Genomic DNA, 24,066 nt, shown 5'->3' with positions numbered 1-24,066 from the left:
ACACATAGACCCATACAAAATAGTTTTAGATATTTAAAATAAAAATATTTTCTTTGCGTTAAAGTACATGATACAGAGTTGACTGTCAGGAAAGTGCTAATGAACAACATTGTTCCAAAGAAGGCTTAAGATAATGAACACACTGAGAGACACACAAGGGCTTTGTAGGCGCTGCGGCCCAACAGTCCAGAATTCCCCTGGTGTTAACAAGGCATCATGGTCCATATTCAGTTGAGTGTGACAGTGACTTGATCGCATCCTGATCATCATCCGTAGAGAAAACGTCTGTCACTTGAGCTCTTCTCTCTGTATTAAATCTTCTGTCTCGATTAGCCGAAACACTGGCCTGTTTCTGCCGTAGTCTCTGTTTCTGTTAGGATTGAAGTACAGGTGCACGATTAGATTGATGACAAAAACATCAGTGGGGACAATAATATTTCCACTGAATACATTTAAGCCGTTCAATAAAAGTATTTTATGATAGATAACACTATGTTCAAGTGCACTGAAAAATCTGAATGTAAAAATGAACATGTGTTTACTTTTTACACTGTCAGAGTTTCAAGATTCAAGAGGTTTTTATTGTTTGTCACATGCTCAAACTGCATAGTGACATGTTGGTGTGGCAAACTCCCAACAGACTGTAGTAACAATATACAACATATAGGCCTAAAATAAAAACAAGGTTTACAAGTAAGGTTCAGCTAAGAGGAATAGCCTCTTGGCTGAGCAGAAGAAGTTTGGTCTCTTATATAAGTTACAAATTGCAGCTTGACCGCCCAAGATTTTGCAGTGTGGAGTTTGATATGCTCTTACCAGGCTGTCTGCATTGATCTTTCTGGTCTCTATCTTCCTGTCCTCTGTGATTCTCTTTACTGAGAGCTGGGCCTCTTTCAGCCTGCAGAAAAATGGCAATGATGATAGTGATCATTTAACAGATTTAAAATAAATATATTCAGTAAAACCAGAGCAACAGTGTAGTATCTGATTCAAAAGAAAAACCTTGGCAAATTTAGGGGTATAACAGTTAATTGAAGTAATCGTTTTAATCAATTATAAAGAATAATAGATTTTCATAAAATTTTTTTTTAAATAGCAAAAATAGGCTATTTACAAGCTCAATGCGTTGCGAGCTTGTAGAGTGCCTATTTTCACTATTTTGCGTGATACCGCTGTACAACGATTCTTTGATATACAGCAGGCTACTGTATATACCAAAAAAAAACAAATAAACTCGCTTCTCGATTATTCAATTAATCGAAAAGGTTATCGATTGAATAATTGCTAAGAAGATAATTGATAGTTGCAGCCCCAGACCACTTTATTCACTGTATGGGGTCAGTTCACTTTGAATTCCACCTGTATCTATTCATTCATTTATAAAGCAGCAGAGCATTGAATCATTTATTTTACAGTTGAATGTCTGTGATATGTTTCACAGACAGAAACTGTGGTATAAACAGAGGACCTGGTGCGCGCGCGCACACACACACACACACACACACACACACACACACACACACACACACACACACACACACACACACACACACACACACACACACACACACACACACACACACACACACACACACAGAGCCTTGAGTTACCTTTCTTTGTAGATTATTTGGTTTTCCCTCTTCCACCTGGTCTTAAAGTCGGCACAGAACTCATACCAGAACATGAAGAAATGACCAGTGGCCACCTCTTTCTCTCCTGCTTTGGGCTCCAGACCGAAGTACTGCACCAGATCCTGAAAGCTGCACCAAAAGAAGAAGAGGAAAATGATTAAATAGAAAATCAAAATAGGGATATTGGTGTATTTATGTTGAGCCAGTCTCTATGAATCCAGTGGTTCTCAACCTTTTTAAAGCTCTGGACCACTAGCATATTTGTGAATCCTCAAATATCACCCCACTTCCCCACAACATTCTTTCTTTAATATATGTAAGAAGGCATAACAGTCATTTCTATATATTGTTGTAATTAGTGTTTAACATTACTGATCTCAAAGCTGTATTTACACTTAGTTGTGCCCCGGTGTTGCACAACGACAATAGAACGACAACAACCTCACAATGCGCCGCACCACAATGTGTTGTGAGCTTGTATATCTGCCAATGTTGTTGCATGACACCAGGCACAATTAAAGGGATATTTCACTTTCAAATAAAATAAACATTAAAGAAATGCAAAACAAATAAAAAAAAGTAATGGAAAAATCATGGCCCCCTCACGTATTAGAAGGACATTTTAATGCGTGAGGGGTCCGTGAGTTTTCCATAACCTTTTTCATTTATTTTATATATATATATATATATATATATATATTGTTTATGTTTATTTTATTTGAAAGTGAAATATCATAACATTTCATCATATCATTTAATTTCCTTTTTTTTATTAGGTCAAATTTACAACTTTACAATAAAACATTTTCAAACATTTGAAAATATGTTCCTATATGTATAATTACAGGTGCCAATTGTAATTATGCCATACTTGTTGAGAAACAATGGTCTATCTACAGTATACTGTAGTTTCACATTTTATTTAGATGGAAACAGGCCTTGATCCTGAATTCAGACTACAAAACCAGTTGAACGATGCTTAACGTCATTTGGAGAAAAAAACAAGAGTTTATGTCTACATTTGGGTTGTTGGTTGTTTGAGGATATTGTTGAATCAAACTTGGCTTTTATAATTTTGTCAGTATCAATCCCACATTCAGAATGCTAGATGACAAGCTCACGTTATGCTTTGTTTGTTTGGGGTTTTCTATTCAGTCTGCCCCACGAAGACGAGACTTATTGGAAATACTTGCGGGCAGGTTTGTAAGCTTCTAACAAAGATAATTGAGAGATTTTCTTGAGAGCGAAACAGCATGTTAAACACGAACATCGCTGGTTTGGATGTTACACGGGTGTTTCTCAAGAAGACAGTATTGGTGAATAGTGGATATGTAATTTGAGCTACGTATCTCTGTGTGGGGGACAATAAACGATGTTGACAATGCATCATTAGAAAGCAAAGAATCCCTCCTTTCTTCAGTGCACATTGACACGAAATGTGTTTTCTGCAATGTCCAACTGACTTTGGTAGAGGGTGACATTAGTGGGTCACATCCCATTGTTTTGTCAGACGTTGTTTGTTAAAAATCTGTGTCTTGAACATGAGGAGGCATACAAAGGACAATATGGTTTTATTCTCCTCTTTCCTTACCCTTTTTGTGCCGTCACCAACAGATAGGAGGTTTCAGAGTGTTCCTTCCGTGCTGCAAGGAAAAAGACAAGATGACTCAATAACGGGTAAACTCAGTCAAGGATGAGAGAGATTACATTGAAATTGTCATAATCCCCATTTCTTCTACATGAACTATATGGAATCTATTGATATCCATACTGATAGCCACTCACTAAGAACGTTGTATTATGATGACTCTGTCAAATGGAGCCAGACAACCATTTGGCCTCTTCAAAACAGCAATTTCATGGTCAATTATTGAACAATGGGGCCATTCTTGATACTACTTTCAAACTGGTTTGCCTTTATCACAAAATAACAGACACACACTAGTTGCTGTCTCTGTCTGTCTATAATGCTGTGGGTTTCAATTTCATTCACAGGAAGAGGTCCATCTTAACTATTCTTTTAATCTTCCTTGAAATGCAACTCCATTTTGTTGTCCAAATTGTCTTACATTAAGTGGCACTTTCAATAAATGAGTGGACGGCCCTACCTTACTTTCAGATGTGGATACACATGTATCTAAAGAAACAATCTACATTTGAAAAAAGTTAAATGACATCACTCCAATAGAAGTAAATCATTTTCACTTGTTTTAACCATGTAAACCCTATACTAAGTTGATTATTCTTATGGGCCCTATACTTAGTTGACCGTATTCTAATGGACTACACTAAATATCTTTGCTGAAACTACAAAATCTATAAGCTCACGACGTGCCGTGAGCTTGTAGATCTGCTATTTTCTGCAAATATTACCCCCAGAAAAGAGTTCAAGTGGTGAGTCAGATACACCATGAAATGTTAAGATGCATATTTTTTTAAGTGGGGCAAACAGACAGGAGTCTTTCAGTCACTGCCAAATCTACCTGATCCCTATCTGTGTGTCTAGCCTTGGCTGTGCACCCACCCGCCAACATTTATCTCCCTCACAGATGGAGATATCAAACTTACTCCATCAAATACGGACAGACCCAGAGATGTTTGCCATGGTAACAGGATGTACGCTAGCTTTAATCTGAATGCTAGAGACAACAGACTAATTATGGAAGGAGTAGGATTTTTGGAGAGAGAAATGGAAAAGCAAAGGGTGGTGACCTGGAAATGAATGTCTTTTCAGTCAGGCAGATGGTACACACATTTATATAGTGGGCTAAGTGTCTTAGAAGCAGACTAGTTTTTACTATTTGGCTCCTCAGAGCCTAGAATGACTGACTGCATTTCTTGTGCACACTGCCAGTAGGCAGTCCACAGAAGCACCTCCACTTTTCACATGTGTTTTATACTATTTAACTTAAATTGTATAATGGAAGTCAATGGGGCTCTGATCATACTGAAACCTTGTCCAAATTTGGAGTCATATGTTATAGCTTCTCATAGGTGACTGATGTCATAGATGACTGTTGTCACAGGCTGGCCACATAAAGGTTACACAATAACTTTTATGTATCTAAGTTGCATTTCAACAAAATAAATGTTTTGGTAACCGGCACGCTCGCCCCAAACCTTCTCGCTCCCATTTCTTCTCCCTGCTTGGCGCAGAACGCTCGCCCGCTCCGAGGTCGCCCGATTTGACCCGGGGCGACTAGGTTTTGGGGCGAGCATTCTTGTATTTCACATATTTTGTGTCCTTATGTGTTACCATTTGAAAAGTAAAGCAAAAAACTAAAAGTATACTGACCACTGAGGATGAAAGCTTCCATTTTGTCCTTAAATGGCTGCAGGTGCTCCTCCAGGGAGTTAGAGCATACATCCCGCACGCCTTTCTCACACACTGGGAAATCACATAAGGTAGAGCGATATTGTCAGATACAGTTTAACCACTTACGCCATACTTATTTATATGATAGATAGTGAAAATAGATTATCAAAAATCTAATAAAAACGTGAACGTTGTTTTTACAATAGGGATTTAATGAACTATATGAAAAACATCATGGTATTGAAGTTAGTCTGACTTCAAATAAAGATATATGAAACAGAGAAGAACAAAATGCATTATCCATATTCAATTCAGGAGGTTTAGAGAAAACCTGACAGGTTATATTCATCTGTTGGACAGTAAACGCTTTATGCCACTTGATTGTTGGGAGCAATCACATGGTTATACTGTAGCAACTGGGTTTTCTGAGGATGGTGGCTGGCATCTCCCTTAGGGATAAGATGAGAAGCTCAGTCATCCGTGAGAGACTTGGAGTAGAGCTTCTGTTCCTTAGTGTAGAAAGGAGCCATTTGAGATGGTTTGGAGATCTAGTAAGGATGCCTCATGATCGCCTCCACAAAATCGTAAATCATGTTGTGGGTAAGTCAGTATGTCGCCTACTTTGCCCATTCAATGGTCTGATAAAATGTGATAATGTCCTATTCAGTGACAAGTGGTATTGCCTGAAGCTCAAAGTGCACAATCTCCCCTGCCCAAGCGGATGTTCCATCTTAGGTCAGAGGGAGAAATGACTCCCGTGCGAGAGACCTGGGTTCAAAGCCTGGGATCTTCCCAGGGAGATCATTGTTGTCACACTACTGCGGAGCATTTCACTGCCTGCAATGTTGGTACAGCTATAGTGTAAGTGAATGTGACGATAAAAACCTTGAACTCTTACATTTTATTAGAAAAAAAGAAACATGCTTTGTTTTTCACAATCACAAGTTGCAGCTTAGGAAGCAAAGTGCACTCATAATTTATTTAACCCTGAGCTGAGATGGAGCGAAAGTAAAATGGAGAGTCAGGGAAGAGACCGAGAAAGACAGAGAGTCAGGGAGAGGCCGGATTGGCTCAACTCCACCTGTGCCAGAGTTGGAGGTTATCAATGTGGTTTACCCTTCAGATATCATTTTATTCAGATTCACCTTAGAGATGGCGGCAGCCAAGCCCTCTCTAACCCACCTCCTCTCCCTGGCTGTGGCTCCATGCCGCTGCGCTCAGACCCCCCCCGCCTCTCTGTCCGTCCAATCAGTGGATCACAGGAGCCAGTCTCCTGAGCCAGTCATAATAGTGTCTGCGGTGGGAGCCGAGTCCCTACCCGCTACCCCACCCCCCCCCGACCCCCCCACCCCCACCCACACGCTCAGTCAACATCTCCCAGATAAGATTACAAAAGAATACTGTTTTCATTGGGGATTTGTGTAAACGTTGGAGGTAGGTATCTATCTGCATTATGTGGCGAGTCTTTCCTTTTTTTCCCCCCTCTGTCTTTTGTGTCTTACAAGAGTTTGCTTATTTCAGACTGAAGAGGGTCATAAACTCTTACATAAACAGAGCTTACTTACTGATGAAAAGTAAGAGAGAATTCAGTGTCACAGCAGCTTCTTGGCTTCATGGTGTTGCATAACACGCTATATATTTATAGCAGCTGACTACATTTTTGGAGAGGGTATTCTATTCTATTCTTTGATTGGTCACCTTCTCCAACATGGCCAATCAGACGTGAATAGTCATTGGAAATATCTGGCAAATTCCAGTAAACACCACTGTCAGTCCAGTCCAGATTGTTGGCAAATGCAAAATCAGAGTGAGCAGTGTGCATGGACCCTATAGTCAACAACAAACAACAGGGTAAAGAGTAGAGTGCAGAGAGAACAATGTAGTGCCTCAAAGAAACTAGGATACTAGGTAAACATCAGGGCTATCTGTCTAAACAACATGCAATGTGAACACAATTCTTAACATTTGTGGTCAAGAAAAACAAATCCTAATAACAAAAACATGTGAACATGTAACTAACATATCTGCATAGTAGACTAGTATCTATCTAAAAGGTGACAAGACACTGGTGACACTGGTATAATTCGCATGTAGGTCCATGCTCTTCCTCATGGACCTACTCACGGATTATACCAGTGTCAGTTTACCGTACGCGGATTATGCGATTTGACACACGCTGACATTTTGCACCTTAATCCCATGTACAACACGCTTTTTCTCGCACCTTAACAAACGTCCATAGTACATCATATGTACAGTATACATCTGCTGCTATGCTCACGCACCTTTATATCTTACCTCAGGTACTATTTGTAAATATGTAGATAATTTGTTTGTTTCTTTGATTGATCTCTCTTCCCCCTTGCCCCCCCCCCCCATCTTCTTCTTCCCATTCTCTTTTCTATGGAAATAACAAAACGATAGAACTTGCACAAAAACGAATTTCACCCACTTTTTTCCTTCTATAAACGTGTGATGTGACAATAAATTCTGATTCTGAAGAGGGGATTGAAGTAGAGAGGAGTACAAGGGGGTGTGGTGATGTCTGAAGAGGTGAGTTTTCAGACTACGGTGGAAAACTGGGAGTGAGTCTGCAGTTCTTACTGCAGGGGGAGGGGGGTTGTTCCACAGCTTGGGAGCCAGGAGGGAGCACTGCCTTTGTCATTGTTGGCTTGGGAACCAGTGGTCAAGCCCAGTCAGGATGCTAGACAACTATAAAGTTGACCGTCAAACCTCAGCCCATATCAAATGTATTGACTCTAATATAAGCAGTCCTTGTAACACCAAGTAAGCGTCCAAATAAGGGGAATATTCAAACAGCCACATCAGTGAGCTGAGGGCCCAAACAGGGCGAGACAAAAGCAACCTGCGCTGGGCGATCCGGATCGCACGGTTGGTTAGGGTAGACGGACGGATAAGACAAGGCTGTGTTGAGAGGAAGAGAAAGCAATCTGAGGCAAACATCTAGGGGCCACACTGGAGCCCAGATGACACCACAGAGGGTGCTGCCAATCTGTGCATCTCCGCATCGGCCCAAACAGAGATAAGAGAGCCTCCTTAGAGATTACGTAAGACGAGGGCGACAGGGGATACAAAGGCAAACTTACAGGATGCACAATGAAGAGAGATATGATGAGCAGGATTAGAAGCTGGATCTTAAAAGGCGCCACACAGGCCAGTATCAGTAGCTATACACACACACATAAAAAAGAGGCACATGTGCATGTATGCTATGAAACACTTGCATGTGTGTGGCTGGCTGCCTGCTGTCAAAACTTGCGCACACATACACACGTACACAAGTAGAGGCAGAAGGAGAGAGCAACGCATAATGTCCTCAACATGACCGTTGACTGGATAAACTGGCTGGCATGTTGAATGGCGTCATATGGGCACACTTAAAGAGAGAGATGAGAGCAACTAAGAGGGATAAGAGAGGGGAGAGGAAATCTTTTGTTCTGGGCTTTAGCCGAGCTTGAGTTTGGTCAAAAGACGCGGGCCCTGAACCTAAGCATAAACAGTTACTCAATGGATGGGGCCAGTGATGGGAAACCAGGGGTGTGTGTGTGTGTGTGTGTGTGTGTGTGTGTGTGTGTGTGTGTGTGTGTGTGTGTGTGTGTGTGTGTGTGTGTGTGTGTGTGTGTGTGTGTGTGTGTGTGTGTGTGTGTGTGTGTGTGTGTGTGTGTGTGTGTGTGTGTGTGTGTGTGTGGAGGAGTGGGGGTCTGAAGAAAAACGATGCCAGACTGGGCCGAGGTTTGGTCTGTGGGAACTCTCAAGAGTAACACAAAATCACAGTGATAGAGTTACATGGGCTGGCTGAGGTTTTCAAACAAATACACACAACAAAATGACCACAAGGCGAGTCTATTCCGGTCAACAAGTCACATGGATGTTAAAGCATGCTGTCTGACTGTTCAAAGTGGATATTATGTCGAGCTGTGTCTCTGGGAATGTTTGGGGGGCGACTAATACTGAACTGGGGGCTGTTGGTATTCATTCCTCCATATACGAGAAGATAAAAAAGACCAAACAATAAAGTGCTGTATTACTTGGTTCATGACACAGTACCTGTCAGATCTCGTCCAAGCTGTCTCAGGTCTCTGCTGAGGTCATCAAATTTGACATGTGCCGCCAGGGAGACATCGTGAGGTTCAGGAAGTGGGAACTTGCACTCCTCTGTTCCTGCACTCTGGTGACATCCAAGCACAGACACCTCAACTAAACATCAAACTTTTAAAAAAGTTTTTTAGATTTGATATTTTCGCTATTTTGTTTACTTTACTGTAAAGTTTTTGGAATATATTTTTTTTATATTAAAGGTAAAACACATTTGCCATTTTTTCATGACCCAAAATGGGTCATGACCCGATGTTTGGTAAATTCTCTAAAACAGACAGGCATCGATACCTGCTCATTTCTTAGATACCATTTGACCAGGACCTCTCTACAAATTATGATTAAGTTATTATTAGCATTATAAATACTTTATTAAAAAAAGGAGTTGAATAATGTAAAAAAGAAACAATAAAGAAAAGCATGACAACCACAGACGTCGTTACCTCGTCCACGTTACGTAAATAGTACGACACCACATAGTCCACCAGACTGATACGATTGTCCTGGAAAATAAGAGAGCATCACTTTATACACTTAATACACTGCATCTCAACCAATGGTCCGCGGACCACTAGTGGACCACTAGCCAGTAGCTTTTAGTGATCTGTGCTGATCGGCGATTAAACCTTATAACTTTCTAGTCACAAGCCTGCTTCTATAGGCTTTACATTAGAGCCACCACACCCTTTATTTATACAAGCTCTATACAAGCTCTTTTTCATCTTTGGCCTGGCACACCCTCTCACTGTCGGAGCTTTGCAATGCTAGCAAAATTGTTCAACAACTTTAAACATTTTTTACACGCTTGTCGCATTAACATATGCTGAACTATCGCTCCACAATTAAAAACAATTCTTTGTCAACTCCTACAAAGCTAACATGACCCTTACTCTGCTCTTGACATCCTTGAGTTTGGCCAGGATCTCAAGGCCAAAGCCATCGGCCTGTCCCCTGGTCCTGTTGCCTCCGTTCATGTGATTCCCCAGGGCCAGCACCAAGCCGATCACCTCCCTCACACTGCTGTTCTGCAACAAAACCTGCAGGGAGACACATGCAGGGTTAAATGGCAAAGAAGGTGAGAGCAGTTTCTGTTCACTTTTAGAGGCCTCGTAGATAGACAACAATTGTGTGAACGATGGATTGCAAACACTGTAAAAAAAATCTGAGTGATACAATGCAAATGCTGTGCAATCCTATTATGGCTGAAATCAGAAACACGCCCTTCTGTGAGTAAAAACAATATATCAGATGTGGTGAAGTGCCTCCGCTGTGTCAATCATTTCAGAACCAAGAGAGAACCTAATCAAAGCCCAAAGGAGAAACACGATATTTTCTCCAATGTGCCTGTTTCAGCTATAAAGGAAACATCAAAGACATTATAAAGAAAATAACAGGCCTGAAGCCTTTCAGCATGCACAGTGGTATACTTTTATCATTGGATGTAACCTTGTGTTATACAAAGTAATTTCACGTACAAATATATTTGGATATGTCATTCCTATGCAGGTCTGGAGGGTACACATACAGACTGTGAGATGACCTTTAATGCGACCTTGCCTACCTGGCAGACTGAGGATACCATGTGGACCTTGCGCTGGATGGACGCGATGCCATCGGTGAAAGTCGACTGGAAGATGATGCAGTGAGCTCTGCCGGCAAAGTCTGGGATCTGAGCGAGCTCATACAGGAACCTGGAACACAAACCACATGTATTAGAACCATATTCTGAACCCTGAGCTACACCCCCCCCCCCCCCCCCCCCCCCCCCACACACACACACACACACAATTCATGTCCCAATCATCTCCATGCTCGCAAATCTTCCTTTAACCTGTCACGTTCCTCCTTCATCAAAATCTCCTCTTTGTCCATGAAATTGATTTATTTGTCACTAGAGGTCCGGGCGGCCTACGGCCGCCCGAAACCCCTAGCCGCGCACGGGGCGCGTGTATATATGGGATGAACATTTGGGAAAAAAAAAAAAAAAAAATTAGTAAAATAACCAGGTTGGATGCTTACTGTTCAGGCTTGTCCAGCAGTTTGACCTGATCTTCATCTGACGTCTCGTAGTGTCTCTTGATCTTCTCCAGCTCCTCTGGCAGTGCTCTCTGAGACACAAGCAGTTGGGAATTACAACAAGGAAGGATGTTTCCTAATGTTCAAACTCTATAGGAAACTAATAATAAATGACAACATAATGAAGGTAACTATCCATCTATGTATCTATGTTTTACATTTTCGTAGAGCGCTTCAATGGTCTCCAGGTCCACCACAGAGCTGTCCACTGTGAGCACAGCTGTAGAAATAAGATCATGACAAGACACAGGTTAGGCCTTCTGCTAGAAGTTCATGTATTCTTAAAGTCATGTTGAACTTTGGCAGGACCTGGGAAAGATGTAAGTTCAAATATTGTTGATCACCTTTACGTGTTGCTTCTGTGCTAGTGAATCCATTCACCCTCATTGCATGACGAAACGGGTCTCAATAATCTTTTTGGGTGGATTGTGTATTAAGTGTATCAATGTAACGTGGACAAAGTAACGAAAATGGATGATCTTTTATAAATGTCTGTGGTTATCATGCTTTTTCTGCTAGTGATACCATTCACCCTCATTGCATAACGAAAAGGATCTCAATTTTTTGTGTGTGGATTGTGCCAATGTATAAAAAAATGTATGATACATAATTGTTTGCCTTCAGTTGTCAGCACGATCGCTTGCATTACACTTTGTCAGCCTGAGCCTACTTCGATCAAACAAGTCAGGAATAATGTCCAATAAGACTTAACCACTTGATAATGTGTAGTGATTTGTGTGAGTCTTGGACAAAATATGGAGGAGTAGTAGTGTGTGTCTTGAAGAAAATCTAGTTAAGAGTTGTGTCATGATCCAAGGAATCCAGGGAAAACATTTTATATTATATGACCCACAGTTCAAGAGTTGTAGGCCAAAATGTAATGCGAGCTGTTACAGTATGAAAACATTGCAACATGCACAAAGGGTTTGAAGCCTGGTGTAGATATACACGTCGCAGAACATCCCTTTCTAGTTTGAATGTTTTTCATAGTTCATTTATAGTAGTAGAAGTAGTAGTAGTATTTTTATTTATTGTGCTCGTTTATCTTTCTTGTCTTTTGTATTTCTTTTCTGTACTTTCTCCATTTTTAATTACCATACTGTATTTGGATTATTCTGTGTAGCGCTTTCAATATTGCCTCGGTCTATGAAATATGCTATACACATAAAGCTGCCTTGCCTTGATATTGGTGAGCTTTCGTTTTTTCTTGTCGTTTATAATAAAGAATCTGCTTTGTTTGCGTTCCTTCATGTACTAAAAATGTGAGATCTGGTTCCTTGATCACAGAGCATAGAATCAATAGATAAACACGATATATACTATTTTGACTTTTATCATGCAAGGGTTCTACCATAGTTCAACATTGATTAAAATAAACAAACACATAAAAACACCAGTAAGAGAAAGTCCCATTTCATATGATTTACTATAACTACATTCCTTTCTTGAATCTATGATGACGATCCTGGGTCTGATTTATTGGGAAGAACAGATAAAGAAAATTGAAGAGGCTGAGCTGAGATCTGAGAGCCGGGGAGGACCCTAGAGGGCCCCCATAACCCGTTCACATGAAGACAGACAGAACACATTCCCCCTTCATTTGGGAAACTGGCTTCAGAGACTGGAGCAGGAGATTAGCAATGCAGATAGTCTCTGGCCGACGCTGTGGTATGCTTTTAGCTTTTAACCCTACTTGAAATTCACCAACAGCTCATATTCAACGGTTGAATGCAAAGTGAAAATGAAATTGAAATGCAAATTAAGGAGGGGAAGGTTTAACCACATGAACCTTAGCGTCCCTATGGACATGTCATCATAATAGGTGAATATTTGGCAAGGTCACCACCGGTCACAATGCGACACGTTGTGAACATGTCGGCAAAAACCTTTGGTTTAGAGCAGTGGTTTTCAACCCTTTCCATATCAAGGTCCATTATTTATTTGGCATTTGAGCCACGGACTACCATTTGATGAGATTTAGCCTCTCAGACCCAGGACTTAGAATATTTTGTTGTCGTTGGATGAGATTTTTTCCACAATTCCATGCTGTATTGATGTGGTACCATTAGGAGAGACAACAGGCAAACGTTGAGTAATTCAGATGTTTAACAATAATTTAATTCTTGAGAGCGTAAACTTTGGTTTCATTTTACACTCTCAAGAGTTAAAGATCTATAAGGGTCTATTTGGTTACCAACTCTCCATCATTTAGCTGGGGACCACCATGGAACACCCTCAAGGGCCACTGGTGGTCCCCGGACCACTGGTTGAGAACCACTGGTTTAGAGGGAAATAAGTAGGGGGCCCAATATAGAGCCCTGGGGGACTCTGGTCATATAGGGTTTAAATGGTTGTGGCAAACTCGGGGTAATGGCATACTGTAAACGGGTGATATTTAAGGTACTGTGGCAGCCTCAGCATCAGAGCCAAGCCTGTAACTGGAAGGCTGCGGCTTCCACTTCCTGGATCAACAGGGAAAAAGCTAGACAATCTAGCTGGGGGAATTGAAACAGTCATAACTTAACAACGATCAGCAATGATCCATTCAGTGTGGAGTCCCTGGCCTCCCCAGATGATTTGCTCGGAGGCAAATGGTGGTAGACCGTCGTGGCACTAAGAAGGCCCTAAGAAGGGTGTAAATGTATATGCATTGTAGTGCATTCATTGTAGGCCACTGCTGACAAAGATCACATAGAATATGGTCCTTGTTGAATCAGCAGGACTTAATGGCTTTTATTACTAAATGATCAATTAAACTGAAGATCTCTTTCAAGCTGGAATTTCTTTCATGTACAGTATATTACTGTATTTATATTTCATATACATACAGTACATACACACACATGTTTTTCCATGTTCATAAACAAAGTAAAATGTGAAATCTTCAGCCTATTGCAGAACGTCCAGTGAATGTATCTAAAATGCAGATGAGGGTTGTTCCTCCTGTAACTAACCTTGCTTTATGTCCTTCATCTCCAGGTGAAGGCTCGAAATGAGGATACCTACAGCCTGGGATCGCTTCCCTTCAAGAAGCTTAATGATCTGACACGCACGTACGTACGCGCGCATACGCACACGCACACACACACACACACACACACACACACACACACACACACACACACACACACACACACACACACACACACACACACACACACACACACACACACACACACACACACACACACACAGTTACCATGACTACATGGTTATGACCATTAGTGGCATCATTAGCAGTGGCTCTATTGTTAAGGGACTGAGCAAACACAGATCATAGCATGCTGTACCGCATTAGTATAAAAGCTATAGCATCTGATTGGTGGCACCTTAGTAGCACATTTGGAAAACTGTGTTACTTTTCAGACACATTTCCCATTAGTAAATACACTGTGCTGCAGCAAGACCATCAACTACACTAGTGTACAGTAATTGTGTCCATGCCACTTTTGGCATACAGTACAAACTAGGACCTTTCATTTATGAAACCTGTGATATGGTGTCTGAGGTCAATGGCATCAACTCCCTCTAGTGGATGAAGACACATAATGGAAATCTTGGACTTACTCCAACAACGGAACACTAAATGTGCACAAAATGCCCACTATCCATTCTAGCTGCATACTAACTCTTACCGAAATGCTGCTTGTGTTTGTTTGCCTCATGAAGTTTATCCTGACTTACAGAATGTCAAATAGCTGAATGAGTAGCTGTTTAACCTGTGTTTATTTTCCCTTGTACGTGCAATGTGGATTTATTTAGCTGAACCCAGTAGGCCTATACTGAAGCCGGATAAAATGTTTTGTCAGCTAAACAATTTTTTATTAGATACATTGAAAGATCCTGCTAATAATCAGGGACTCTGCTGTGTGTTTGGACACAAACTGAGGCTATAATTACCTTCCTGGCTTTGGCTTTCTTCTCATAGGCCTCTGACAGAGGCTTCCTCTTGGTCTGTGCGGTGGTCTTGGCAAAGAGGTCTTCAAACTCGCTGGTGTTGATTATGTTCAGTTCCTCCAAGGAGTTCCAGAGCGTGTCATTACTGAGGAAGAGAGAGTTAAGGTTCGTGAGATGAAGAGACCCTGGAGAGACAGTGATTTATTTTATTTATGCTACTGCATCTGTTAAAGGGAACTCTTCCAAAAATATCCTATATCATCTGTCGCCCATATATTCATATATTTCAAGCATGGTTGCACAATTTAAATTGGTTTTAGAGTTATTAAGAGTCAATGGCTGGTCTTTCCTCCAGCGATGTCATTTAGGGCCTGATTAAAGCTCAATTAAATTACACATTGATAAAGTTTATCACTCTATAGTTTCAGCAAAGGACATTTTAGGGAAATGCAGTTGTTTAATATACTGAGTATTGTTAAGTGAATAGTGCAAAACAAAACATTATAGCAAAAGCAAAGGCCATAAATTGGATCTGGATGGGTCATTTTATATTGGACGATGGGGAAAAATAATTCTTGGCTTGTAGAACAATTGCTTTGCGATTGATTTTTTAAATTATATTCAAGAATCCCAGCAGGACGTTGCTTAAAACAGTGCAGAATTGGGGTTCTCTCGCCATCCAACAATTGCTCAGACCGTGTCTGAGCCAGAGAGAGCCACACACAAACTGAAGGAGACTGTGGTTTAGCATAAGTGCAAGCTTGACTGGAAAGGATAACTAAAGCCTGATATATAATTCATCGCACAATGGTGTCGCTAGCTGAACATATCCAATCTACAAGCTCACAATGTGTCACGTCACGATGCATTGTGAGCTTGTAGATCTGCTATTTTTGACAAGCAACACCGTTGTACGACAGCGTACATATCAAGCATTAAGCAAACTTGTGAGTGCAGGTTTTGACAGAGGCCTTTTCACAAGGTATCGACTTCCAGAAGAGGAAGAACAACTTGGTTTCTGTCCCTTTTGTCGTCCGTGGACAATGCAGGCGTTGTAATAATATATAAGTTGTCAACAAATCTCTGTGCCAATTTTGACCACAAGATCAGTTCCTATATGTTTATTATCCTTAGATATTAAAGTGAATCTGACAGCGACTCCGATTTTAGGAAGGCTGAAAACTATCTGTCACAAACTGTAATCCCTGTCACTGTTGCCAAAGCCACTCATAATGCATCGTAGGGGGATATGGTGTAGGAATCATGCAAGTAGTGATAAATAGAAAAACAAACCAGAAAGGTGAGGTCAGTGGACCACAAATCTATGCCAGGATGCTTTCCCAATAATGATACTTATCCTGTCTGATTGAGTAACATCAAACTATGTCTCTCTCTCTCTCTCTCTCTCTCTCTCTCTCTCTCTCTCTCTCTCTCTCTCTCTCAAACATGAGACAATGTTATAGCCTAAAGACTAATTCATATTCCAGACGTACATAGTACACATGGACCGGACTCCTAAAATGGTATGTGATAGCGGCCTTAGCAGAAATCCATATGGGCCTGTCCTGTCCGTGTGAAGCGCAATGTTTGTGATTACGTGTGTCCAGTGTTCATGCATAGCTCAACATGAAGCTCTTTCACTAGCACTGCAACGTGTTGTGAACTTGTACATACTTGTACGTATTTTTGACCCCCGCAACAATAAATGAAGTCTTACTTTTTGCCTTGGATCTGTATCCTGGTCCAGTATAGGGGCTTCATGGGACATGACGGCTCCACAGTCGACTTTCGGGGGGGCTTGTCCGCCATGAACGTCCCACCTGGAGGAGGAGGAGGAGGTGGTGGTGGTGGTGGGGCTAAGCCTGGTATGGGTGGAGGTGGTGGTGGTGGTGGTGGTGGTGGTGGAGGGGCTAAGCCTGGCATGGGTGGTGGAGGTGGTGGTGGAGGAGGTGGAGGAGGAGGAGGGCCATTAGATGACTTTGATAGGTTTGGGACGGAGGAAACACACTGAGGTGCTGGAGGGGGAGTAGGTGGCTGAGTGGCCGTGTTGGCTGGTGGAGGGTTCTGGGAAGGGAGGGCAGAAGCCGGAGCTTGGGCTGAGTCTGCTGAGGTCAGCGGTGCTCCGGGATGAGGAGGAGGGGACGAGGTAGGAGACGCGTCCTCCCTCTGTCGAGCCAGGCTGAGGCTGATGGAGGCCAGGTCCAGCTTTTTAGGAGGCTCCTTTCGGGGCTGAGGAGGGCCCCCGCCGGTCCCACCCGGCTCCTCCTCCTCGCCCCTGACGAAGGTCTCCCTGTCTGTCTGAACGCATACGGTGCGGAAGGCTTTGCGAACGAGGTCGTCCTCTGTGGAGACGGCGGCGTCACGGAGGTCCCCGCCACGACCTCCGGCCAGGGATAGCTCGGCCCGTAGGTGGGCCACAGCCAGCTCCAGACGGGAGACCACCTCCTCGGAGTCCACCCGCAGCCTGGACATCTCCTGGCCATAGCCCTCCTGGGTAAAAAAATATTACCCGTTTTTACACTTTTAGTGTTAAAATAACACTCAGAAAATGACATTACCACTTCCATGGTCTGGACTGTTTATTTGTTTATTTAAACAGATCCCCATAAGCTGACGCCTTATTGTCAGCTAGTCTTCCTGGGGTCCAAGACATTCAAATACATTAACAAAAACATACAACATATCACAATGTATTACAAAGAAATACAAAAAACAGCAAAAACGAAATAATACATTTTACAAAAGTTGATAATCACATAAAAAGAGATACCAACAGGGATACAACAGATTTAAAAAGTAGCACTATCAATCTGGTATGTAAGAATAGATGTTACTGTATATTTTGAGTGTACAGTATATGAAGTCGAAGTTTCCTGCTGAGGGAGGGTTGTGAGATAATGCGAAGCATCATCAAAATGATCGAATGGCCTATTTTATGCTTTTGCACAGCAGTTCCTTTGCTAAATAAGGTTGGTTAGGCCTGCTAGTGTGCGTATTCACATTTCAGACTTTATACTTCACACACCTGTAAGTTCTCCATTTCCTCCTTGCATTCTCTCTGCAGCTGTAGCAGGGCAGCCTGGTGCTCTGAGAGGAGAGGAGAGGAGAGGAGAGGAGAGGAGAGGAGAGGAGAGGAGAGGAGAGGAGAGGAGAGGAGAGATACTGTATTTCTATATGCTTTGTGGTACAATCTTCAGAAAAATTGCTTTACATTTATCCACTCTCCAGTGGTTTGTATAGGTTTAGCACAAACTGATAACATTGGGGTAATAGATACTACTGGTAACATTTATAATTAGAAGCGTATTATCCAAATTAAATACATAAATAAATAAATACATAATATGATAAAATAGAACAGTGTTTGTTGGATCAAATGGGTGTTTAGTTTAGTTTAGTTTTTTGGTGGTGGTGGTCTTATCTATATTTTTGGCGTTATTACTGTGCCACGCCACAAGAGGGCATTAAACCATTGTTGATAGGACTAACGTCACTATCAGGTAAAAGTCACAGGTGAGCGTGTGCCTCAGTTGGACTAGTATAACACTACGCAAATAGACTAGCAATATTATAAAATACTAGGAACATAAAATAAGACAATTAGATAAAACACGTATTTCACGAATATGTTTATCTGACGACGCAGCAGCATGACAGCTGTAACATTCTGCAACTAAACCAACTACAACTACAGCAAGAAGACAGAAGAAGCAAAGCGACATTAAAGGACTAATACAAAGGTATGCGTCAAACTGAATACATTGTAACGTTTAACGTACGTATAGCATAGACCTACAGCATCCGTTCATTTACAGTGACTGACGAGCTAATTAGTAGGCTAACAGAACCCATTGTTTACATCCGTCCAAGGTAACCCGCGTGATAATTGTGGTCTCATGTATTGTGTGTGAAATGTTTTACTGTTGTTACTGAAAATGTAGGCCTATCCTTATCCAGGCAAATAGCCTACATAACTAAACACAATGTAAAAGGAATGTGTAGACAGTTCCTCATAGTATATTCACCCCCTCACAGGCAGTTAGCCTACTGCATGTTTTGTTTACAATGTCTACAGTAAATAATGCAGAAGACACAATGAAGATGTCTAGAACATTGGTTCACATTGGAGGGGGGGGGGGGGGGGGGTTCCAGCAAAAGTAGTTAATACAGCATCACAATTATTTTTAACAACTTTATACATTTCTTTGTTGGCTATTGTGACATGCTGTGAGCTTGTAGAGCTGCTATTCTTTTTTAATTGGCGGTCCCTGACACAAAAGGTTTTCAGATGGGGATCCGCGGCCAAATACATATCAATTTGGGGGTCCTTGACTTGAAAAAGTTTGAGAAGATGGATATATAGGGGGGTGTCTACTGTCTACACAGCATGGGCTATTATTAATAATGTAAGAGCACAGAATGCCATATTCAGTATGTCGCTGGACGAAGGTCATCCCTGACGAGGGGGAAAGAATAATATGTACAATAAATGCCTAGGGGTTGTTTGAAGGTATTTGAGGACGGACTACTGTTGGTATACACAGTAGCAATGCATACATTTGTCAGCAGATGGCAGTACATCTCCACAAGTAAAAGACAATCTGACAAACAAACATTACAGTGACTTATGTTATAATATGTACAGTAAAACCATGGAGATTCCGGATCTCTCTAATGGATAATTAAGCCTATTTTCTGGCCCTGGTACAGTATGTGTATTAACTGTTACTAGAGAAGAGTGGCGTGTAGATGCCTTCTTGGAACACATGCATTTTCTTTTGAGAAATGTAGACGGTCTGATGTATTTGTCATTTATGTTATTATGGGTTCATTAATCCTGACGTCACAGTTTTGCGCTGATTTTTAAAAATGCCCTGCATATAGTGCCCTGCATGCTCATTCACTCACTTGTTGATCAAGAACACTTTCTGCCATCTGACCTAATACTAAAAAAAACATGTGTTACAGGAAGCATAACTCAACTCAGGCAACTCAACATCATGTTCTGTGCTCAAACTCACTAAAGCAAAAAGAATTGTGATTATTACTTTTGTCTGACATTTGATATACAGTACAATAAGTAATCACACTCTAGAGTTCTAGTTATCTGGCTAGTTCTGTGCTGCACACACACAGGGTGGAGGTGTGTTTACCCTGCAGTGGACCATATATTATTATACAGTCAGTCCATGAAATGATACCACTGAACAAACACTGTTAATCCCTACATCCTACACAGTGGCAAATACTGGAAATGTGTTGTTAATCCATGCCCATGTGGATTTTCATTTATGAATCAATGGAGACACTTTCAGTATTTAGAGTAGATGGATTAACATCTGGGTCTAAATCTATCCAACTGTTTTAACAGGCAAAAAAGGTGTGTCTATGATTGGTGGACCAAGGTCAATCATCAGAGCTTCCCAAAAGATCACCCTTGAGCCGTGTGTGTGTGTGTGTGTGTGTGTGTGTGTGTGTGTGTGTGTGTGTGTGTGTGTGTGTGTGTGTGTGTGTGTGTGTGTGTGTGTGTGTGTGTGTGTGTGTGTGTGTGTGTGTGTGTGTGTGTGAGAGAGAGATATTTGTTTTTGTAAGTACCTGCTTCTGTATATTTCAGGCCAACTTTCTCCTCCTCCTCCTTGGGTGGTGGCCAGACAGCTTGCAGGCGGCCTGGAGTCCTTTCATCACCCTCTCCTGGGGCGGATGCCTCCGACTGGACAGGAAGAGTTTAAAACAGAGATTCAACCCAAACATTCATAGCAACAGCGGGTATGTTTTATAACGCAGCAGTATTAACCTGAGGACATGTGTACTGTTATGTCTAGCTTGCAGAGGTACACAGATTGCTATGCAAATGTACACGTTTTGTAACACAGTGCATACTTTGCTATCAGAGAGGCTCGTCTTCAGTGTCATCTTATTGGAGGTTCTCTCAAAGAGGGTTTTCAGCACATCTTTATCCCCTCTTATCTTCTTTCTCAATGCTTCAAGGTCTACCTTCTCCGGGTCCTTCTTCAGAGGTTTGGGGGTAAAGAAAGCCTTAAAGGCGCCAAAGGCTGCTTCCGCACTGGAGAGTGGAGCTTTTGTAGAATCATGCATGTCTGAGGAGTCTGTAGCCTCCCCTATTTCCTTTGTTATTTCTCTTTCCCGATTGTCTTCATTTTCATGCTTTTCTGTGATCTCGCACATTTCTCTTTCAGTCTCCCTATCAACTGATTCCGACTCTTCTGTGGGTTCTTCTGACTCTGTCCTCTGTTCATCCTTTCTTTCATCTCTCCCATCTTCTTTCATCTCACGATTTAAAAGCTGTGAAATTTGGGCCAGGAAGTTGCCTTTGGGTTCGCTCTGGTTCTTGGAGTCTTTATCGGGTTCAGGGAAGATTTCTCTCTTCATTCCCTGGGACGATGCTCTGATCTGGGCCACTGTATCATGCTCGGGTCCCTTTACCCCTTTCCTGAGCACCCTGAGGCCACTGAAGAGGGCAGGAAGCTGGAGGGGTTTGTCTGCCGTTGGGGAAACTGGGGAGAAGGTGGTCCTGCTTGAGGTAGAGCCTGGCGGAGGGCCACTGGTTGGGGATACAGTAGGGAATGGTGAATTGTCTTCAGGGCCACACCGCCAGGCCATGGAATCTGCTTCTGGAAGCATGTCTCTGTTCTCTGCTTCTTCATCGTCCTTCTCTACCTCCGTCAACCCCTCTTTCTCCACAGGTATATACTGAGAAGGCCCACAGCTAGGGTCCTCCTCAGTGTGTTTCCAAGTCGGTGTGGCTGCTTCTGCTGATGTGGCGTGCTCCTCAGAAGCTGGCTCTATCCTGGTCAGAGTTATCACTGCCGTTCTGCTTTTGGATGCTCTGGTGGTATCAGATTTCATCACATTCTCTGTAGAACAGCGCCCAGGATCAGCGAGCGCATAGTCAGTGCACATATCTGACGGGCTGTAATTAGAAACATCTGTAATGATGTATTCATTGTCTCTGGAATCCTCTCCACTGTTATGAGTGAGCATGTCCTCGGCGCTGTGGTCGAACTTTTGAGTGGTGTTATCCACAGTCACTTCCTGGTTGTGTTCTTTGGTCTCATCGTGGTTGTCTGGGATTGGCAGGATATCTTTCTCTCCACCATTGGTTGAAATGCACTCTGGAGATTCATTCAAGGCGACTGCTAAATCCTCTGTTCTATGCGACTCACATGTGTTTTTGCTGGAATAATCTATGCTGTCATTGTTTCCCCCAGTGCACTCATGTTGATTTGAGTTCTCTAAGGACACTTTCCCGTTGTTCTGAAACATGTCTGAGGCCTTTGTTTCCATACTGCTGCCCAGCAGACTGCTTTCGTTCATGGGCATGCTCTGCTTGCTGCGTATTTCTTTATCGGTGTCCTCTGTTAGGCTGATATCATTACTTCCCTCCTCTGTTGGGTCTTCGTCACGTCCTGTTTCCTCATTCCGATTTATGTCGGGCTCCACAGAGCCATATGACATAACCTCTCCTTCGACAGGTGATAGGATTTGATCAGGGAATTGTTTGTAATGCTTCAGAACACATCCAAAGCTGGATTCCCCATTCAGCTTCAGAGTGTCGTCAGGTTCAGCATCAATCAACATGATCTCACCATTCTCAGGGGTTTCCTCAACAGAGAGGGTCCTGATGAACTTCAGGGTGGCAGGCTCCTGTCCCTCGTGTTGGGAGCGAGTGAAGAGAGTGGAAAACTTGTCCAGGAGCGAGTTACAAGGCAGCTCTGAGAGGGATTCATTTCCCAGGATGTCAACATTGTTAGCGTTTACTATGCTCATATCCATGACTTGTGTTTTCACAGTATCTGCATATAATCTTACACCAGAAAACAATACATCTCAGTCTACAGTCTCTTTAGTTTTAAGCATGCAATCCTTGAACCAGAAATGCCATTTATCTAATGCATTCCAGGACCATGCAGTTTATTTTAAATACGGAATCTACACACAATTCAAGTAATATAGTAGACATCTACCCACAACCCTAAAAAGCCATACTGTCACCACTGAAAATCCAACCTGCGTTTGCTCCAGTTTGTATGAGAATGTCATTCACGACCGTTACTGGTTCTAACTTCAAGTTCTAACAGAGCACTAACTATGACTGTTAGTCACTCATTTTAACCAATGAGAGAATTCCAAAGAGTAACGGAAAAAACGGCTGCCAAGCCCAGCTCCATGGTTTTGCTCACTGCTGTGACTCAGAAGCTGAGAGTGAGGTACTTCACCACCGCTGTAAACCAGATCTGAAGTTAATTCACATCAAAATCCCATTTCCACTGTAGCTCCCCTGTACCTGCTGCTGCGGTTTACCAACAACATAGCAGTAGCATCTTGGCCTTGATCCAACAGGTTGTCACCACAAAATTGGAAACAGATGGGGTCTTCAGTAGTGGTCCGTCCGGGTAAAACTTTCCTCGCTGGGTTGTGTTCGGCCTCTGCGGTGGCTGCCACTGTTTTCAGACCTCACCCTCTGGGATCAGTGAGCTGCACTGCATAGGAAACCTTCCAGAGTGCACCACACCCAGAGAATGAGAAGGGCAAACAGCAGGCACGCTTGGCTTGAACATTTGGCTCTGAAGTAACAACAACATAGAGGTCTGTCCCATCCCCTGCAGGCACTGAGGAACAGCAGCACTCTAATCTGTGCTACTTAGTAGTAGGTCTAACCCCACCTACACTCACTCGACTTACATCTCATTTACATACAGCAAAACAAATGACATGGAACATGGAAATTAACACAAATAATGGCGATTGAGTTTGTGACAAATGTTAAGTGTGCAGGCTATAATGAAAGTTTAGCGCTTTACTGTATGTTCACATATAGTATATCATTTATAAAATGCACAAAAACAATTTTACTAAAAAATACTATGACCGTGAGACAAAGGGAAAAGTATCCTCAACTATTCTAAAATTAGCCTCTCGACTACCTCACACAGTTATTCTCTATAACAGGTTACACCCATGTTTGTTTAATGTTAAGATATTGCTCCCTAAGAGCCTGCTGGTAGGTGA

At 42.2% G+C, this 24,066-nt stretch overlaps 1 protein-coding gene across 2 annotated transcripts; it reads right to left on the bottom strand.

Annotated features, from left to right (window-relative positions):
* Positions 1-3: 3 nt before the first annotated feature.
* fmn1 (formin 1) lies at positions 4-23,552 on the bottom strand. Of its 2 annotated transcripts, none has more exons than XM_084081754.1 (17): positions 20,917-23,552; positions 20,632-20,746; positions 18,062-18,123; positions 16,754-17,526; positions 15,040-15,181; positions 14,094-14,181; positions 11,298-11,359; positions 11,083-11,171; positions 10,625-10,754; positions 9,954-10,100; positions 9,507-9,566; positions 9,016-9,136; positions 4,927-5,019; positions 3,223-3,274; positions 1,611-1,760; positions 817-898; positions 4-370 (listed from the first exon to the last, which is right to left on the bottom strand). In XM_084081754.1, exons 1-17 carry the CDS (start codon positions 22,828-22,830, stop codon positions 215-217), a joined length of 4,236 nt encoding a protein of 1,411 aa, XP_083937880.1. In that variant the 5' UTR covers positions 22,831-23,552; the 3' UTR covers positions 4-214. The 2 variants fall into 2 exon arrangements, with proteins under 2 accessions (XP_083937880.1, XP_083937881.1); XM_084081755.1 differs by having other exon boundaries at positions 16,754-17,523.
* Between the last annotated feature and the right edge of the window lie 514 nt (positions 23,553-24,066).

Source organism: Gymnoscopelus microlampas (genome assembly GCF_963454915.1).
Source record: "Gymnoscopelus microlampas genome assembly, chromosome: 16".
In the NCBI taxonomy this organism is placed as follows: domain Eukaryota; kingdom Metazoa; phylum Chordata; class Actinopteri; order Myctophiformes; family Myctophidae; genus Gymnoscopelus; species Gymnoscopelus microlampas.
The sequence above is the reverse complement of the archived record's forward strand: the minus strand, read 5'-3'. Positions and strand labels throughout refer to the sequence as shown.